General features: G+C 49.6%; 1 protein-coding gene across 5 annotated transcripts in view; it reads left to right on the forward strand.

The window, feature by feature from the left end:
• Window positions 1–17,571, forward strand: part of cdc42bpb (CDC42 binding protein kinase beta (DMPK-like)) — a 41,354-nt gene that overhangs the window by 10,273 nt on the left and 13,510 nt on the right. For 2 of the 5 annotated variants that reach the window (XM_049589121.1, XM_049589124.1), the window contains exons 5-22: window positions 1–73; window positions 1,018–1,111; window positions 1,315–1,515; window positions 1,968–2,216; window positions 3,341–3,587; window positions 5,312–5,419; window positions 5,600–5,733; window positions 6,161–6,403; window positions 7,225–7,335; window positions 7,559–7,803; window positions 7,945–8,050; window positions 8,265–8,389; window positions 12,717–12,822; window positions 13,277–13,339; window positions 13,977–14,125; window positions 14,233–14,330; window positions 16,152–16,231; window positions 16,393–16,437. The exon at window positions 1–73 is cut by the window's left edge and continues 76 nt beyond it. In XM_049589121.1, the coding sequence (XP_049445078.1) occupies window positions 1–73; window positions 1,018–1,111; window positions 1,315–1,515; window positions 1,968–2,216; window positions 3,341–3,587; window positions 5,312–5,419; window positions 5,600–5,733; window positions 6,161–6,403; window positions 7,225–7,335; window positions 7,559–7,803; window positions 7,945–8,050; window positions 8,265–8,389; window positions 12,717–12,822; window positions 13,277–13,339; window positions 13,977–14,125; window positions 14,233–14,330; window positions 16,152–16,231; window positions 16,393–16,437 (2,477 nt within the window). The remainder of the gene's footprint in view (window positions 74–1,017; window positions 1,112–1,314; window positions 1,516–1,967; window positions 2,217–3,340; window positions 3,588–5,311; window positions 5,420–5,599; window positions 5,734–6,160; window positions 6,404–7,224; window positions 7,336–7,558; window positions 7,804–7,944; window positions 8,051–8,264; window positions 8,390–12,716; window positions 12,823–13,276; window positions 13,340–13,976; window positions 14,126–14,232; window positions 14,331–16,151; window positions 16,232–16,392; window positions 16,438–17,571) is intronic. The other 3 variants (XM_049589123.1, XM_049589125.1, XM_049589122.1) reach the window with 2 other exon arrangements.

The raw sequence follows: 17,571 nt of genomic DNA on the forward strand, positions 1-17,571 counted from the left end.
ACATGTCGAAGTTCTACGTGGCAGAGATGGTGCTCGCCATCCACTCCATCCACCAGCAGCACTACATCCACAGGTACAGCCTGCGCTGGTCACACTGGTCACACTGGTCACACTGGTCATACTGGTTACACTGGTTACACTGGTCACACTGGTTACACTGGTCACACTGGTCACACTGGTCACACTGGGTACACTGGTTACACAACTGGTCACACTGGGTACACTGGTCACACAACTGGTCACACAACTGGTCACACAACTGGTCACACTGGTCACTGGTACACTGTGTGTGTGTGTGTGTGTGTGTGTGTGTGTGTGTGTGTGTGTGTGTGTGTCAGAGGAAGTGGGCTCTTCCTGGCAGCAATGTCCTCTGGGAAATGTAGTTATGTCCTGTCCAGCTCAGCCTCGTCCTTCCTTCCTGTGCAGAAACAGACACTGGGCCCTGTTCCATTCCAGTTAGCTCCAGTCTGTCAGACCTCCTCCCAGTGTTACCAGTATGACTCCACAGCTGTACTGGTGTGTCTGAGTGTCAGCCACATTAAGGTCTGTCTCAAACCATTGAGAGAACGGTCACACAGAAACACCTCAGACAGACATGTGACGACTGTTTTCATGAACACTGACATATTAAGGATCAAATGAAAACGCTCCCCGTGGTCACGTGACTGTAACGTGTGACACGTCAGAGAAACATCCAGACACACAGGAGAACCTGCCTGTCAGTCTGAACTCAGGGCACCACAGGTCTGAAAGTCTGATGATACGCAACTCCCTACTGTCCCTGAACACATCACAACATCACATGTTCACTTTGTTCATGTTTGAACGCACCCTGACTCTGACCTCTAAGGAACATAAGTCTTTCAGTGTGTTTTACTGGTTAATTAACAGTTGATTTTAACTGGTTATTGAAGGCATTTGACTGGTTTTATAATGATTTTTACTGGAGATTTAAGGTGTTTTATTGGTTATTTAAGTTGAACTGGTTATTAATTTAAGGTGTTTGTTCTGTCACAGGGACATCAAACCAGACAACGTACTCCTGGATGTTAATGGTCACATCCGCCTTGCAGACTTCGGCTCTTGTCTCCGTATGATGGAGGACGGCACGGTAACACACCAACACGTCACATAGTCATGTTGAGTTCAACGTTAACTGAGTTCAGTCTCTGTGTGAAGCAGCTTTGCTTCACTGGGTTCAGTTTGAGAGTGAACTGGTCTGACTGGACAGTTAACTGGTTTTAATGTAGAGAAGTAAGTGCTCCAGAGACAGACTGAAAGACTCGTTCTGTGGTCTCTGTGATCTCGGTGCAGGTCCAGTCCTCCGTGGCGGTGGGCACTCCAGACTACATCTCCCCAGAGATCCTGCAGGCGATGGAGGACGGGATGGGCCGCTACGGACCGGAGTGTGACTGGTGGTCTCTGGGGGTCTGCATGTACGAGATGCTGTACGGAGAGACGCCATTCTACGCCGAGTCGCTGGTGGAAACTTATGGCAAGATCATGAACCACGAGGTGAGAAACACCTGCTCAGGTCATCTGAAAATGTCCAGCGACTAAAATGTTGATCCAGTCGAGTCAGGTATTTTTCATAGAATCAGACTAAAACAAAGAAGTGTCAGATCTTCTGTGTGAGCGCTGTGAGGACATGAGGACAGTTAGGACTGTAAGGACTATGAGGACTGTGAGCACTGTGAGGACGGTGTGAGGACAGTTAAGACAGTGAGGACTGTCCCCAGATGATGATTCGTGGGACAGACAATAAGCGGAGCTGCTCCCTATTTCAGCTCCTCTGCTTTTTCCAGGTTATCTGTTTGTCTCCAGACTCTTGTCCTACTTCCTCTTTTCTAAATCTGAACGGGTCTCAGTGGACAGATGCCGGCGTCCTGCTCTCCATTTCTGTCTCATTATCTCTGTCCGTCCTCTTTACTCCCCTCACACTGTTTCTCCTCGCTGTTTGTCTCCAGGACCGTTTCCAGTTCCCCTCCCACGTGACCGATGTGTCCGAGGATGCCAAGGACCTGATCCAGCGCCTGCTGTGCTCCAGGGAACGCCGGCTGGGCCTGAACGGGATCTCCGACTTCAAGAGCCACCCATTCTTCAGCGGGATCGACTGGGACAACATCCGGTCCACCGAGGCCCCCTACATCCCTGACGTGTCCTCGCCCACTGACACCTCCAACTTCGACGTGGATGACGACGTCCTCAAGAACCCGGTGAGGACAAACACTGAGTCCTGAACCAGTTAGTCACAGTGTACCAGCGATTGGTCTGTCAGATCCTTACTCAAGTCCTTCAGGTCCAGACTCAAGTCCTTTAGGCCCTGACTCGAGTCTTCAGGTAATGGCTCGAGTCGTCTAGGTCCTGCCTTTAGTCCTTCAGGTCCTGACTCGAGTGTCTCGGGTCTAGCCTGTAATCTTCAGGCCCAGACCAAAGACTCTTAGTTCGTGAGTCGGGACTCTCATGTCCTGACTCTAGTCCCTAAGGTCCTGACTAAAGTCTCTCAGGTTCTGATCCTAGTCTCTTCAGTCCTGCTACAAGTCCTTCAGGTCCTGACTTTGGTCTCTCAGGCCGTGACTCTAGTCCTATAGGTACTGACTCGGGTCTCTAAAGTGCTTACTTAATTATCTCAGGTCCTGATCCTGGTCTCACAGGTTCTGACCCTAGTCTCTCAGGTCCTGACCCTAGTCTCACAGGTCCTGACCCTAGTCTCACAGGTCCTGACCTTAGTCTCTCAGGTCCTGACCTTAGTCTTTCTGAGGTCTTGACTTTAGTCTCTCAGGTCCTGACCCTAGTCTCTCAGGTCCTGACCCTAGTCTCTCAGGTCCTGACCTTAGTCTCTCAGGTCCTGACCTTAGTCTTTCTGAGGTCTTGACTTTAGTCTCTCAGGTCCTGACCCTAGTCTCTCAGGTCCTGACCTTAGTCTTTCTGAGGTTTTGACTTTAGTCTCTCAGGTTCTGACCCTAGTCTCTCAGGTCTTGACTTTAGTCTCTCAGGTCCTGACCCTAGTCTCTCAGGTCCTGACCTTAGTCTCTCAGGTCCTGACCTTAGTCTTTCTGAGGTTTTGACTTTAGTCTCTCAGGTTCTGACCCTAGTCTCTCAGGTCCTGACCCTAGTCTCTCAGGTCCTGACCTTAGTCTCTCAGGTCCTGACCTTAGTCTTTCTGAGGTCTTGACTTTAGTCTCTCAGGTCCTGACCTTAGTCTCTCAGGTTCTGGCTCTAGTCTCACAGGTCCTGTCTGGAGTCCCGCGGTCTGGTCCTGACCCATGACCTATCCGTATACTAACACACACTCCAGAATGTGACGGTCGTCGAGTCTCACTGACTGTTTTTTCTGCAGGACATCGGCCCTCCAGTATCTCACACTGGTTTTACTGGGCAGCACCTCCCCTTCGTCGGCTTCACCTACACCACTGACAGCTGCTTCGCTGACTGCAGCTCCGTCAGCCGGGTGGAGCTTGGCATCCGCCAGGAGGGGGAGGGTGAGGAGGGAGGAGGAGGAGGAGGAGGGCAGGAAGTGGAGGCTTTCGAGAGGAGGATCCGCCGACTGGAGCAGGAGAAACAGGAGCTGAACCGAAAACTGCAGGGTGAGACACCGCAAGTACACGGACCGCCGTGTAGTACTGATGTAGTTCTGAAGTAGTACTCTGATGTAGTACTAATGCAGTCCTGATGTAGTTCTGATGTAGTTTTCATGTAGCACTCTAGTATAATACTGATGTGGTACTGATGTAGTTCAGATGTAGTTCTGATGTAGTACTCTGATGTAGTACTGATGTAGTTCAGATTTGGTACTCATGTAGTTCAGATGTAGTACTCTGATGTAGTTCCGATGTAGTACTCTGATGTAGTTCCAATATAGTACTCTGATGTAGTTCAGATGTAGTTCTGATCTAGTACTGATGTAGTTTCGATGTAGTGTTCTGATGTAGTGTTCTGATGTAGTTCTGATGTGGTACTGATGTAGTTCGGATGTAGTACTGATGTAGTAGTCTGATGTAGTACTAATGTAGTTTGGATGTAGTACTCTGATGTGGTACTGATGTAGTTTGGATGTAGTACTGATGTAGTAGTCTGATGTAGTACTGATGTAGTTCCAATGTAGTACTCTGATGTAGTACTCTGATTTAATTCTGATGTAGTACTCTGATGTAGTTCTAATGCAGTCCTGATGTAGTTCTGATGTAGTTTTAATGTAGCACTCTAGTATAATACTAATGTAGTACTGATGTAGTTCGGATGTAGTACTGATGTAGTTCTGATGTAGTACTGATGTAATACTGATGTGGTACTGATGTAGTTCAGATGTAGTTCTGATGTAGTACTCTGATGTAGTACTGATGTAGTACTCTGATGTAGTTCTGATGTAGTACTGATGTAGTTCTGATTTGGTACTCATGTAGTTCAGATGTAGTACTCTGATGTAGTTCCGATGTAGTACTCTGATGTACTTCCAATATAGTACTCTGATGTAGTTCAGATGTAGTTCTGATCTAGTACTGATGTAGTACTCTGATGTAGTACTGATGTAGTTTCGATGTAGTGTTCTGATGTAGTTCTGATGTGGTACTGATGTAGTCCGGATGTAGTTCTGATGTAGTAGTCTGATATAGTACTGATGTAGTTTGGATGTAGTACTGATGTAGTAGTCTGATGTAGTACTGATGTAGTTCCAATGTAGTACTCTGATGTAGTACTGATGTAGTTCGGATGTAGTACTCTGATGTGGTACTGATGTAGTTCAGATGTAGTTCGGATGTAGTACTGATGTAGTACTGATGTAGTAGTCTGATATAGTACTGATGTAGTTCCAATGTAGTACTCTGATGTAGTACTCTGATTTAGTTCTGATGTTGTACTCTGATGTCGTACTGATGTAGTTCTGATGTGGTACTGATGTAGTTCAGATGTAGTTAGGATGTAGTACTGATGCAGTTCTGATGTAGTTCCAATATAGTACTCTGATGTAGTTTAGATGTAGTTCAGATGTAGTTCTGATGTAGTACTCTGATGTAATACGGATGTAGTTCCGATGTAGTTAGGATGTAGTAGTCTTATGTAGTAGTCTGATGTAGTACTCTGATGTAGTTCCGATGTAGTACTTTGATGTGCTTCTGATGTAGTTCAGATGTAGCTAGGATGTGGTACTGATGTAGTTCAGATGTAGCTAGGATGTAGTACTTGTGTCGTTCAGATGTAGTTTGGATGTAGTACTGATGTAGTTCCAATGTAGTACTCTGATGTAGTTTGGATGTAGTACTGATGTCGTTCAGATGTAGTACTCTGATGTGGCACTGTGTGTATGTTGCAGAGTCGACTCAGGCGCTGCAGGCTCCGGCCCGAGGAGGAACTCTGAGTCGCGACAAAGAGATCAAGAAGCTGAACGAGGAGATCGAGCGGCTGAAGAAGAAGCTGGCAGGTGAGAGCAGTTCATGTTGTAGGTGATGGAGCTGCAGCAGCTGGTAGTTCATGTTGTAGGTGATGGAGCTGCAGCAGCTGGTAGTTCATGTTGTAGGTGATGGAGCTGCAGCAGCAGTAGCACTTGTAGTTTTTGGTGGTCTTTAACAGTGAGTAAGCCCCGCCCCCCCTGCTGTGGTAGACTCTGATAGGCTGGAGCACCAGCTGGAGGAGGCGGTCACACTCAGACAGGACTATGAGAGCTCCGCCTCCAAACTGAAGACCCTGGAGAAGCAGGTGAAGACGCTGAAACAGGAGAAAGACGACGTCCACAAGGTATTTATCTAACAGCCACTCAGTGACCCAGCTGTCAGTCAACATCTGTTCATCAGGTCTGTGAGCGAGGAGCTGAGAAATGAGTGTGATGCAGTGTTCCCAGTGTGTCCCCACTATGTCCCCCAGTGTGTCCCCAGTATGTCCCCAATATATCCCCAGTGTGTCCCCACTATGTCCCCAATATATCCCCAGTGTGTCCCCACTATGTCCACCAGTGTGTCCCCAGTATGTCCTCAATATATCCCCAGTGTGTCCCAAGTGTGTCCCCACTATGTCCCCCAGTGTGTCCCCAATATATCCCCAATGTGTCCCCAGTATGTCCCCAGTGTGTCCCCAATATATCCCCCAGTGTGTCCCCAATATATCCCCCAGTGTGTCCCTAGTGTGTCCCCAGTATGACGTGTGTGCTGTCTTCCTGTTTGAGCAGCAGCTGGCCGACTCTCTGGAGCGTTTGAGGAGTCAGACGAAGGAGCTGAAGGAGGCTCACTCTCAGAGGAAGCTGGCCCTGCAGGAGTTCTCAGACCTGTCGGAGAGGATGGCCGACCTCCGCTCCTCCAAACAGCGTCTGTCCCGACAGCTGCGGGACAAAGAGGAGGAGATGGACACCCTCCTGCAGAAGATGGACGCCATGAGACAGGACATCCGTAAGACGGAGAAGAACCGCAAGGAGGTGAGACGGAGACGCTGACTGAGCAGACTCAGGTCATGATGTCATGTTTAATGAAATCTGCTTCTTATGAAATGTGTTGGTGAAGACATCGTTCTGACTGGAGGTGAACTCGTCACGCTCTGCTCAGTAAAGACGATGAAAACCAAAAAGTGTGGCTGAAAGCCCCAGAAAAAAAATAAGATTTTTTTTATTTTTATTGTGTTTCTAGGATTTAAAAAAACCTGATGCATCCTGTGCATCTTCTTCGCGGCTGGCAGACACTCTTCAGGTGCATTACCGCCACCCACCAGGCTGGAGTGTGTGCGTCAGTGTTACCGGTGTGCCAGAAATTAGGGAACTGAGAAAGATGCGATCAAATGCGTTTTCTTTTTTATGGCATTATTTTTTTCTGTAATTAATTAATTGAAATTAACTTGTTAAAGTCCCAGCCCTTTTTGTTTCTGACCAAACTGTTGATAAACTGAACCTCCTGTAGTTCCTCCTGTTCACCACCAGAGGACGACAAACACCAACATATATTTATACCTGCTGTCACTGTTTATGAACGTGACAGTCTGGTGACTTGTCCAGGGTGAACCCTGCCTCTCGCCCAATGTCAGCTGGGATAGGCTCCACCCCCTGCGACCCCCCAACAGGATAAGCTGTTACAGAAAACAAATAAATTCTCCAGATCGTTAAGGCTCAGATAAACAAACTGAACCCTGCAGCTCATCGCTGCGACGGTGGCTCTGGTGTGAATGCAGCCTCAGAGAAGATGTAAGCTGCACAGGACAGGAAGGAGGGGGAAACCTTCAGAATAAAAGCATTCTGTGTGTTTTCAGCTGGAGGCTCAGCTGGACGATACGAAGGCAGAGGCTTCGAAGGAGAGGAAGCTGAGGGAGCACAGTGAGGTTTACTCCAAACAGCTGGAGACGGAGCTGCAGAGCCTGAAGGTCAGAGGTCACACACACACACACTGTTCACACTACTGTACCTGTGAGGACCCTCTGTGACATATTATATTCCTCTGACCGCACAGGAAGCTGAACCTGATCCAAAGTCTGATCCAGTTTTATTTATTCAATCCTTTAAACTAACACACTGTGATGGAGCGTTACGTATATATATCCTAAAGATCCCAGTCCTTACGTTACATGATCGGGGTTCTGGTCTCAGTCTCAGCAGGGTCGGGGAGCAGCAGCTGGTGGGGCGGAGTCTCAGCAGGAGCTGTCCCGTGTCAAGGCGGAGCTCGATAAGAAGGTCCTGTTCTATGAGGAGGAGCTGCTGAGGAGAGACTCCGCCCACTCCTCAGAGATCAAAAACCTCCGTAAAGACCTGCAGGAGTCCGAGGGGGCGCAGCTCGCTGCCAACAAGGAGCTGCTGCAGCTCCGAGACAAGCTGGACAAGGCCAAGAGAGACAGGTGAGTCCTGCATCAGGTGAGACTGGAGAGACAGGTGAGTACTGCATCAGGTGAAACTGGAGGGACAGGTGAGTCCCAAACCAGGTTAAACTAGAGGAACAGTCCTGAGTCCTGATCCAGGTTTTGTTCTTGTCTCTGCAGACAAACTGAGATGGATGAAGCTGTTGCAGCTCTGAAGGAGAAATCTGAACGAGAGAAAAACATGCTGACAGAAGAAAATCGCAAACTGACGGCTGAAACTGACAAGGTGACAAAATCCTGAAGGACTGAGTCCACAAGAATCTGTGAATCTTCTTAAATGTTCTCTTGAAATTCATACATTATTATTTATCATGTGATCGGTGAGTCTCTTGCAGCTGTCTGATGTCTTGTGAGCCTGTATAGAATCAATCAGTCGGTCAGAATATCTGTAGCACTGTTACTGTCACTGCACATGCTCAGTAACGGTACGTCTCTCTCAGCTGTGTTCATTTGTGGACAAACTGACGGCTCAGAATCGCCAGTTGGAGGATGAACTACAGGACCTGTCGTCTAAGAAGGAGAGCGTGGCGCATTGGGAGGCTCAGATCGCAGAGATCATCCAGTGGTGAGTCCGACCTGCAGGGGACGCTCTGTGACTTTCGTGTCTGTGTCTGTGGTGGACGCTCTGTGACTTTCGTGTCTGTGTCTGTGGTGGACGCTCTGTCACTGACGTGTCTGTGTCTGTGGTGGACGCTATGTGACTGACGTGTCTGTGTCTGTGGTGGACGCTCTGTGACTTTCGTGTCTGTGTCTGTGGTGGACGCTCTGTGACTGACGTGTCTGTGTCTGTGGTGGACGCTCTGTGACTTTCGTGTCTGTGTCTGTGGTGGACGCTCTGTGACTTTCGTGTCTGTGTCTGTGGTGGATGCTATGTGACTGACGTGTCTGTGTCTGTGGTGGACGCTCTGTCACTGACGTGTCTGTGTCTGTGGTGGACGCGATGTGACTGACGTGTCTGTGTCTGTGGTGGACGCTCTGTGACTGACGTGTCTGTGGTGGACGCGATGTGACTGACGTGTCTGTGTCTGTGGTGGACGCTATGTGACTGACGTGTCTGTCTGTGGTGGATGCTCTGTGACTGACGTATCTGTGTCTGTGGTGGACACTCTGTGACTGACGTGTCTGTGGTGGACGCTCTGTCACTGACGTGTCTGTCTGTGGTGGACGCGATGTGACTGACGTGTCTGTGTCTGTGGTGGACGCTCTGTGACTGATGTGTCTGTGGTGGACGCTCTGTGACTGACGTGTCTGTGGTGGTCGCTCTGTGACTGCCGTGTCTGTGTCTTTGGTGGACGCTCTGTGACTGACGTGTCTGTGGTGGACGCTCTGTGACTGATGTGTCTGTGTCTTTGGTGGACGCTCTGTGACTTTCGTGTCTGTGACTGTGGTGGACACTCTGTGACTGACGTGTCTGTGTCTGTGGTGGACGCTATGTGACTTTCGTGTCTGTGTCTGTGGTGGACGCTCTGTGACTGACGTGTCTGTGTCTGTGGTGGACGCTCTGTGACTTTCGTGTCTGTGTCTGTGGTGGACGCTATGTGACTGACGTGTCTGTGTCTGTGGTGGACGCTCTGTGACTTTCGTGTCTGTGACTGTGGTGGACACTCTGTGACTTTCGTGTCTGTGTCTGTGGTGGACGCTCTGTGACTTTCGTGTCTGTGTCTGTGGTGGATGCTATGTGACTGACGTGTCTGTGTCTGTGGTGGACGCTCTGTCACTGACGTGTCTGTGTCTGTGGTGGGCGCGATGTGACTGGCGTGTCTGTGTCTGTGGTGGGCGCTCTGTGACTGGCGTGTCTGTGGTGGACGCTATGTGACTGGCGTGTCTGTGGTGGGACGCTATGTGACTGACGTGTCTGTCTGTGGTGGACGCTCTGTGACTGACGTATCTGTGTCTGTGGTGGACACTCTGTGACTGACGTGTCTGTGGTGGACGCTCTGTCACTGACGTGTCTGTCTGTGGTGGACGCGATGTGACTGACGTGTCTGTGTCTGTGGTGGACGCTCTGTGACTGATGTGTCTGTGGTGGACGCTCTGTGACTGACGTGTCTGTGGTGGACGCTCTGTGACTGACGTGTCTGTGTCTTTGGTGGACGCTCTGTGACTGACGTGTCTGTGGTGGACGCTCTGTGACTGATGTGTCTGTGTCTTTGGTGGACGCTCTGTGACTTTCGTGTCTGTGACTGTGGTGGACACTCTGTGACTGACGTGTCTGTGTCTGTGGTGGACGCTATGTGACTGACGTGTCTGTGTCTGTGGTGGACACTCTGTGACTGACGTGTCTGTGGTGGACGCTCTGTGACTGACGTGTCTGTGTCTGTGGTGGACGCTCTGTGACTGTCATGTCTGTGTCTGTGGTGGACGCTCTGTGACTGACGTGTCTGTGTCTGTGGTGGACGCTCTGTGACTGTCATGTCTGTGTCTGTGGTGGACACTCTGTGACTGTCGTGTCTGTGGTGGGCGCTCTGTGACTTTCGTGTCTGTGTCTGTGGTGGATGCTATGTGACTGACGTGTCTGTGGTGGACGCTCAGTGACTGTCGTGTCTGTGTCTGTGGTGGACGCTCTGTGACTGACGTGTCTGTGTCTGTGGGGGACGCTCTGTGACTGTCGTGTCTGTGTCTGTGGTGGACGCTCTGTGACTGACGTGTCTGTGTCTGTGGTGGACGCTCTGTGACTGACGTGTCTGTGTCTGTGGTGGATGCTCTGTGACTGTCGTGTCTGTGGTGGACGCTCTGTGACTAACATGTCTGTGTCTGTGGTGGACGCTATGTGACTTTCGTGTCTGTGTCTGTGGTGGACGCTCTGTGACTGACGTGTCTGTGTCTGTGGTGGACGCTCTGTGACTTTCGTGTCTGTGTCTGTGGTGGACGCTATGTGACTGACGTGTCTGTGTCTGTGGTGGACGCTCTGTGACTTTCGTGTCTGTGACTGTGGTGGACACTCTGTGACTTTCGTGTCTGTGTCTGTGGTGGACGCTCTGTGACTTTCGTGTCTGTGTCTGTGGTGGATGCTATGTGACTGACGTGTCTGTGTCTGTGGTGGACGCTCTGTCACTGACGTGTCTGTGTCTGTGGTGGACGCGATGTGACTGACGTGTCTGTGTCTGTGGTGGACGCTCTGTGACTGACGTGTCTGTGGTGGACGCTATGTGACTGACGTGTCTGTGGTGGACGCTATGTGACTGACGTGTCTGTCTGTGGTGGATGCTCTGTGACTGACGTATCTGTGTCTGTGGTGGACACTCTGTGACTGACGTGTCTGTGGTGGACGCTCTGTCACTGACGTGTCTGTCTGTGGTGGACGCGATGTGACTGACGTGTCTGTGTCTGTGGTGGACGCTCTGTGACTGATGTGTCTGTGGTGGACGCTATGTGACTGACGTGTCTGTGGTGGACGCTCTGTGACTGACGTGTCTGTGTCTTTGGTGGACGCTCTGTGACTGACGTGTCTGTGGTGGACGCTCTGTGACTGATGTGTCTGTGTCTTTGGTGGACGCTCTGTGACTTTCGTGTCTGTGACTGTGGTGGACACTCTGTGACTGACGTGTCTGTGTCTGTGGTGGACGCTATGTGACTGACGTGTCTGTGTCTGTGGTGGACACTCTGTGACTGACGTGTCTGTGGTGGACGCTCTGTGACTGACGTGTCTGTGTCTGTGGTGGACGCTCTGTGACTGTCATGTCTGTGTCTGTGGTGGACGTTCTGTGACTGACGTGTCTGTGTCTGTGGTGGACGCTCTGTGACTGTCATGTCTGTGTCTGTGGTGGACACTCTGTGACTGTCGTGTCTGTGGTGGGCGCTCTGTGACTTTCGTGTCTGTGTCTGTGGTGGATGCTATGTGACTGACGTGTCTGTGGTGGACGCTCAGTGACTGTCGTGTCTGTGTCTGTGGTGGACGCTCTGTGACTGACGTGTCTGTGTCTGTGGGGGACGCTCTGTGACTGTCGTGTCTGTGTCTGTGGTGGACGCTCTGTGACTGACGTGTCTGTGTCTGTGGTGGACGCTCTGTGACTGACGTGTCTGTGTCTGTGGTGGATGCTCTGTGACTGTCGTGTCTGTGGTGGACGCTCTGTGACTAACATGTCTGTCTGTGGTGGACGCTCTGTGACTGTCGTGTCTGTGTCTGTGGTGGACGCTCTGTGACTGACGTGTCTGTGTCTGTGGTGGATGCTCTGTGACTGTCGTGTCTGTGGTGGACGCTCTGTGACTGTCGTGTCTGTGTCTGTGGTGGATGCTCTGTGACTGTCGTGTCTGTGTCTGTGGTGGATGCTCTGTGACTGTCGTGTCTGTGGTGGATGCTCTGTGACTGTCGTGTCTGTGTCTGTGGTGGACGCTCTGTGACTGACGTGTCTGTGTCTGTGGTGGATGCTCTGTGACTGTCGTGTCTGTGGTGGACGCTCTGTGACTGACGTGTCTGTGTCTGTGGTGGATGCTCTGTGACTGTCGTGTCTGTGGTGGACGCTCTGTGACTGACGTGTCTGTGTCTGTGGTGGATGCTCTGTGACTGTCGTGTCTGTGGTGGATGCTCTGTGACTGTCGTGTCTGTGTCTGTGGTGGACGCTCTGTGACTGACGTGTCTGTGTCTGTGGTGGATGCTCTGTGACTGTCGTGTCTGTGGTGGACGCTCTGTGACTAACATGTCTGTCTGTGGTGGACGCTCTGTGACTGTCGTGTCTGTGTCTGTGGTGGACGCTCTGACTTTCGTGTCTGTGACTGTGGTGGACGCTATGTGACTGACGTGTCTGTGGTGGACGCTCTGACTTTCGTGTCTGTGACTGTGGTGGACGCTATGTGACTGACGTGTCTGTGTCTGTGGTGGACGCTCTGTGACTTTCGTGTCTGTCTGTGGTGGACGCTCTGTGACTGTCGTGTCTGTGTCTGTGGTGTTTCAGGGTCAGTGATGAGAAGGACGCCCGTGGGTACCTTCAGGCTCTGGCCACTAAGATGACGGAGGAACTGGAAACTCTGCGCAGCTCCAGTCTGGGACCACGACCTCTGGTAACACACACCTACACACTGAAACCAGTATGAGCCAGTTCAGAGCAACAACACCCACACACCCTCACAACCTGCCAGTAGTACTTATGTCAGACTTAATATCAGTCATACTCGTGTCAGTAGTACCTGCGTCAGTAGTACTGTCAGTAGTACCTGCAGCAGTAGTACTGTCAGTAGTACCTGCGGCAGTAGTACATGTGTCAGTTGTACATGTGTCAGTAGTACATGTGTCAGTAGTACTGTCAGTAGTACATGTGTCAGTTGTACATGGGTCAGTAGTACTGTCAGAAGTACATGTGTCAGTGGTACCTGCGTCAGTAGTACTGTCAGTAGTACCTGCGTCAGTAGTACTGTCAGTTGTACATGTGTCAGTAGTACTGTCAGTAGTACATGTGTCAGTTGTACATGTGTCAGTAGTACTCAGTAGTTTTTTTCTTTCAATCTGCTGTCTCAGCCTGAGTCAGGAGTGGCCACGCCTCCTAAGAAGCCTTGGCCTCCAATTGGTGGAGACAGGAGGGTGAGTGTGTCATTCACTGCTTTCAGCCAATCAGGATTCACTCTGCCTCATTATGGGCGGGGTCTAAGAAGCTTGCATGGCTATTGGCTTGTACATCAGCCTGTACAGGAGTCCTTCAGGGATCCTCATCAGCTCTGAGGAGGTCCCATTAGTCCTTGAGGGCTCTGGGCTTTGCAGAGCTCTGAGATCAGGTTTTCCAGTATCAGGAGGGGTAGTGCCATATGATTTCACCCAGCAACCAAATCATGGGGTCAGGTATCATGATCACACAACACTATGTGCATGGGCTGCTCTGATTGGCTGACTGCTCCATTTGTTGCTGCCAGTGAGGGGAAACTTCAGGTGCTTCCAGACACCTGAGACCACTGCTGTCCACCTGTGACCTCATCACACAGGAAGTGCTGATCAGAATCATATAATCAATCAGCTTCTGATTAATCAGTGATCCAGTGATGACCCAGGTTTATAATCTGATCTGTTAAAGTCACGTCCTGTTTGTGGTGACTATGGTTTCTATGGTGACAGTGAGCTGCTCGCCGTCTGAAAGCACCTTAAATGATCAGTGTTGTTGCCTGTTGTGGGCGGGGCTTTGATTCAGAGTTGTCATTGATCAGCTGTCCCCGCCCCCTCCCTGCAGGACCCGCTGTGGAAGGTGCGGCGCAGTCAGAAGGTGGACATGTCGGCCCGCCTGGAGCTGCAGTCGGCTCTGGATGCCGAGATCAGAGCCAAACAGCTGGTTCAGGAGGAGCTGCGCAAAGTCAAGGCCGCCAACATCAACCTGGAGAGGTCAGAGGTCATTCAGAGACACACGCCATCCCTCTTCTCACCTGTCCGCCTCCTCACCTGTCTCTCCCTCTGTGTGTGTGTGTGTGTGTGTGTGTGTGTGTGTGCAGTAAGCTGAAGGAGTCGGAGGAGCGGAGTCGGGAGATGGGGGAGCAGATGGAGAGTCTGAAGAGAGAGATGGAGGACAGCCGCTCCCACTCTGACAAAGGTGAGACGACCTGGGTTCACGTTACCTGTCCACGTCCCCTCAGGTAAAAACAGACAGGTTGGTTCAGCTGCCTCAGCAGGTGACCACACTTCATCAGGCCATGAGTCGGTAACCTGCTGCTCTGGAGCCTTCAGGGTTGAACACGTGCCACGTTTTTTACGCCCTCAAATTCAGTGTTTTCAGTGTAAACTCAAGGCAGGCGTGCTCAAACGCCAGAGCATGCGTTCCCAAGCGCCTATTTTTCAGGTTGCGACAGCTGCACTTTTAGATTAGATTCCAAAGATCGAGTTCTTTGGAATGTAGTAGTGCATTCACTAAAATGTGCGTCACACGTCCATGACCTGGTGCCTTTTCTCTAAATTTTGCCCAGCAGTGTCTCGTCCTGAGTCTCCCCAGTGAGGTTAACCATAGATTCCAAATCCATTAAAGTAAAAGTCTCAGTGGAAAATTCAGAATTTAATAGTAGGTGTTCAGATTTGTTTGACTGCCAACGCTGCAAAGTTAAAGTACCATGTAATTAGAAACAGCCCACTGCAGAGGAGCCGTCTCGTGGTAAAACATAATTGTGAAAGATCGTTTAGACCTATGTCGATATGTTGACAGGATCATTTAGACTCGGTACACAGTGTTACCGTAACACTTAAATGTGTTTTGTGGCTCCAGACAGATTTTTTTTAGTTCTTGTGTCTCTTTGGTAGCTGAAGTTGCTGCATCAGGCTTTAAATCAGAGATGACCCAGTCACGTTTTGGACAGATACCGGTCAGCTGCTGGTGTAGTTCATCAGTGTAGGTGTTGGGGTCTCCACCAGGTGGCAGTGTAACTTTGGCTGTAAATGTTATGTGACAGTTTGAAGCAAAGAATCTTGTTTGGTTTCTCGTTCACTCAGTAACATGTTCTGAGTCGTTCAGTCAACACAGCAGTAAAACATAATAAACTCAGTACTGTTTTCAGCACATATATTGTTTTGTCTTCATTCAATGTAGTTAGCACATATTGTTATTGCGCCATTGGTTTTGGCCTTGGTGCCCCAATAAATTTGTATTTATCAAAGGCCAAAGTGGCCTTGCCCTAAAAATATCTTAACTCCAGGCCTGTAATCGTGTATTTCCTCTCCTGTTTCTGTCCTCGGAGGGGCCAGTTGCAGTGTGCTGCTTTTTTATGTGCTGCTGCCTCCATTGGCTGAGCGTCTCTGCTGACGTAAGATATAAGTCATGAGCGAAAATACACACCACACAGCCAGAAAAAGAACCTCTAAAGCAGGGCAAGTAAGAATTTAGATGGGGCAAGTAGATTTGAGAAGTACTTGCCTGGCAGGGCAAGTAGGAAAAAACCTTAACGTCGGACCCTGCGGTTCCTAAGTGCTGAACCAGAAGCTCAAAACAAGAGTCAACAGCAAAAAAAGCTGTTTGGCTTTGGCAGAGAAGATTTGGCCAATTTTTCATGGATGCAACCCACATACTCATACTCAAGTACTCATACACATACTGCCTGTTCCTTACAAATGTGGCTCCATTTAAAAAGGAAGTAAACAGGCTTTCCAACGATATAAGATTTATTGACAAGAAGCTTCGTTACAGCAAAGAAATAATCTACCAAACACACATTTCATTACTTTTTGTGCTTAGTTTAGATTCATGATGGTGACGTGTACGTCCTGTTGATGCACAGGTTGATCAGCTGCTAATAAAATGCTCCAGATAAATCAGGACAAGATAGAAAACCGTCTGAGTCTGAAGTTTTTACTCCAGATGTATCATGTGTTCACCTCCAGCAGCAGAGACTTGTTCATGTGTTCATCTGTATTTTCTGTGTCCCTGCAGGTTTGAAGCTTCCAGACTTCCAGGACTCCATCTTTGAATATTTCAACACGTCCCCTCTGGCTCCGGACCTCACCTTCAGGGTGAGTCTGTCTGTCTGTCTGCCTGTCTGTCTGTAACTGATTCCTGTTCAACCTATCACAGTTCAGAACTCACCTAGCAGCAGGTCACATGATGATGATGTCACTATGACGACAATGATGTCACTCAGGTGTTGTTGTTTGTTTCTCTCTCCAACATGGAGGCGTCAGTTTGCTCCGCCTCCTCACTGCTTGCTCTCTGGGAAGATGTAAGTTCATCCGTCAGGTTACCCACAATCCCCTGCACACTGCCCCCCTTACCCACAATCCTCCGGGGAAGAGAGCTGTCAGATCTAACCTCAGTCGTAGCTGCTAGCGTCGTGCTAATAGTTAGTCGTAGGTGACGTAGAGTGCAGCGACCTGTAACCACCACTGGTTTGATTGGCTCACCCGAGCTCCACCCACACACATAAGCCCCGCCCTCCTGCATTCAGAGCCTCGTTAGCTTTGTCCTTATGATGATTAAACCAGATATGTCGCACTCGTCTGTTCTCCAGTCAAAGTACACACAGTGCAGTACGACAGTTTCACCACAGAGGAAGTACTAACAGTAGCTGATGGTGTGTTTACGTCATTCGCCGTCAGAGTTTCTGACAGGTCACATCCTGTGAAGTGTTTGATAATCAAACTCTGTGACAACCGTGTGTTTCATCAGCTCTTCTACATGTTGATATTTTACGTCATTAATCAGAAACACGTCTTTGTGTTCACAGGAAGTGCTGATGTGTACTTCCTGCTGATGTATCGGTCTGTTTGTGATCACCGTCAGTTTTTCACCAGTCGTCAGACGGATTTAAAATACTTTTTATTGGTGGATCTTTAAACACACGTTTGTCACTGCGGTTAGTGTGTGTAGTGTTTATGTACACACTGTGAAGTTTGTGTCTGTGTTGTTGTGATGTGTCGTAACGTGTGAACGCTGCAGGTTTGTTTTACGTTTTCATGACATGACGTGAATGCAGATCTGATGTCAGAGACAAACTGTGACACAGTGAATGTTACAGCTCCTCCTTCATTTAACTCAGGACAGTGTAACCATGGTGACACGACAGGATATTATGGTCTGTAATAGGCGCTGCTAGAGTCCTGCATGGGTCCATTTTGAAAACCAACACCTGTCCACACCCGTTAATAAAAGACCCCTGATCAAACCCCCCCAGGCTCCAGTCCCTCACATGAAGCTGGTTCTCCGTTCTTGAATTGGACGTCTCTTTGACTGGATGGTGAAAACATTCAATCACTGCCAGGTTAGGAAACATGTTAGCATGCTCCTTCCACCACCATCAAACCTCCAAAGGATCCCAACTCCATGTAGGCTGCCACCTCATCCTCGGGCTGCAAAG

Source organism: Epinephelus fuscoguttatus, linkage group LG11, assembly GCF_011397635.1.
Source record: "Epinephelus fuscoguttatus linkage group LG11, E.fuscoguttatus.final_Chr_v1".
NCBI classification, from domain to species: domain Eukaryota; kingdom Metazoa; phylum Chordata; class Actinopteri; order Perciformes; family Serranidae; genus Epinephelus; species Epinephelus fuscoguttatus.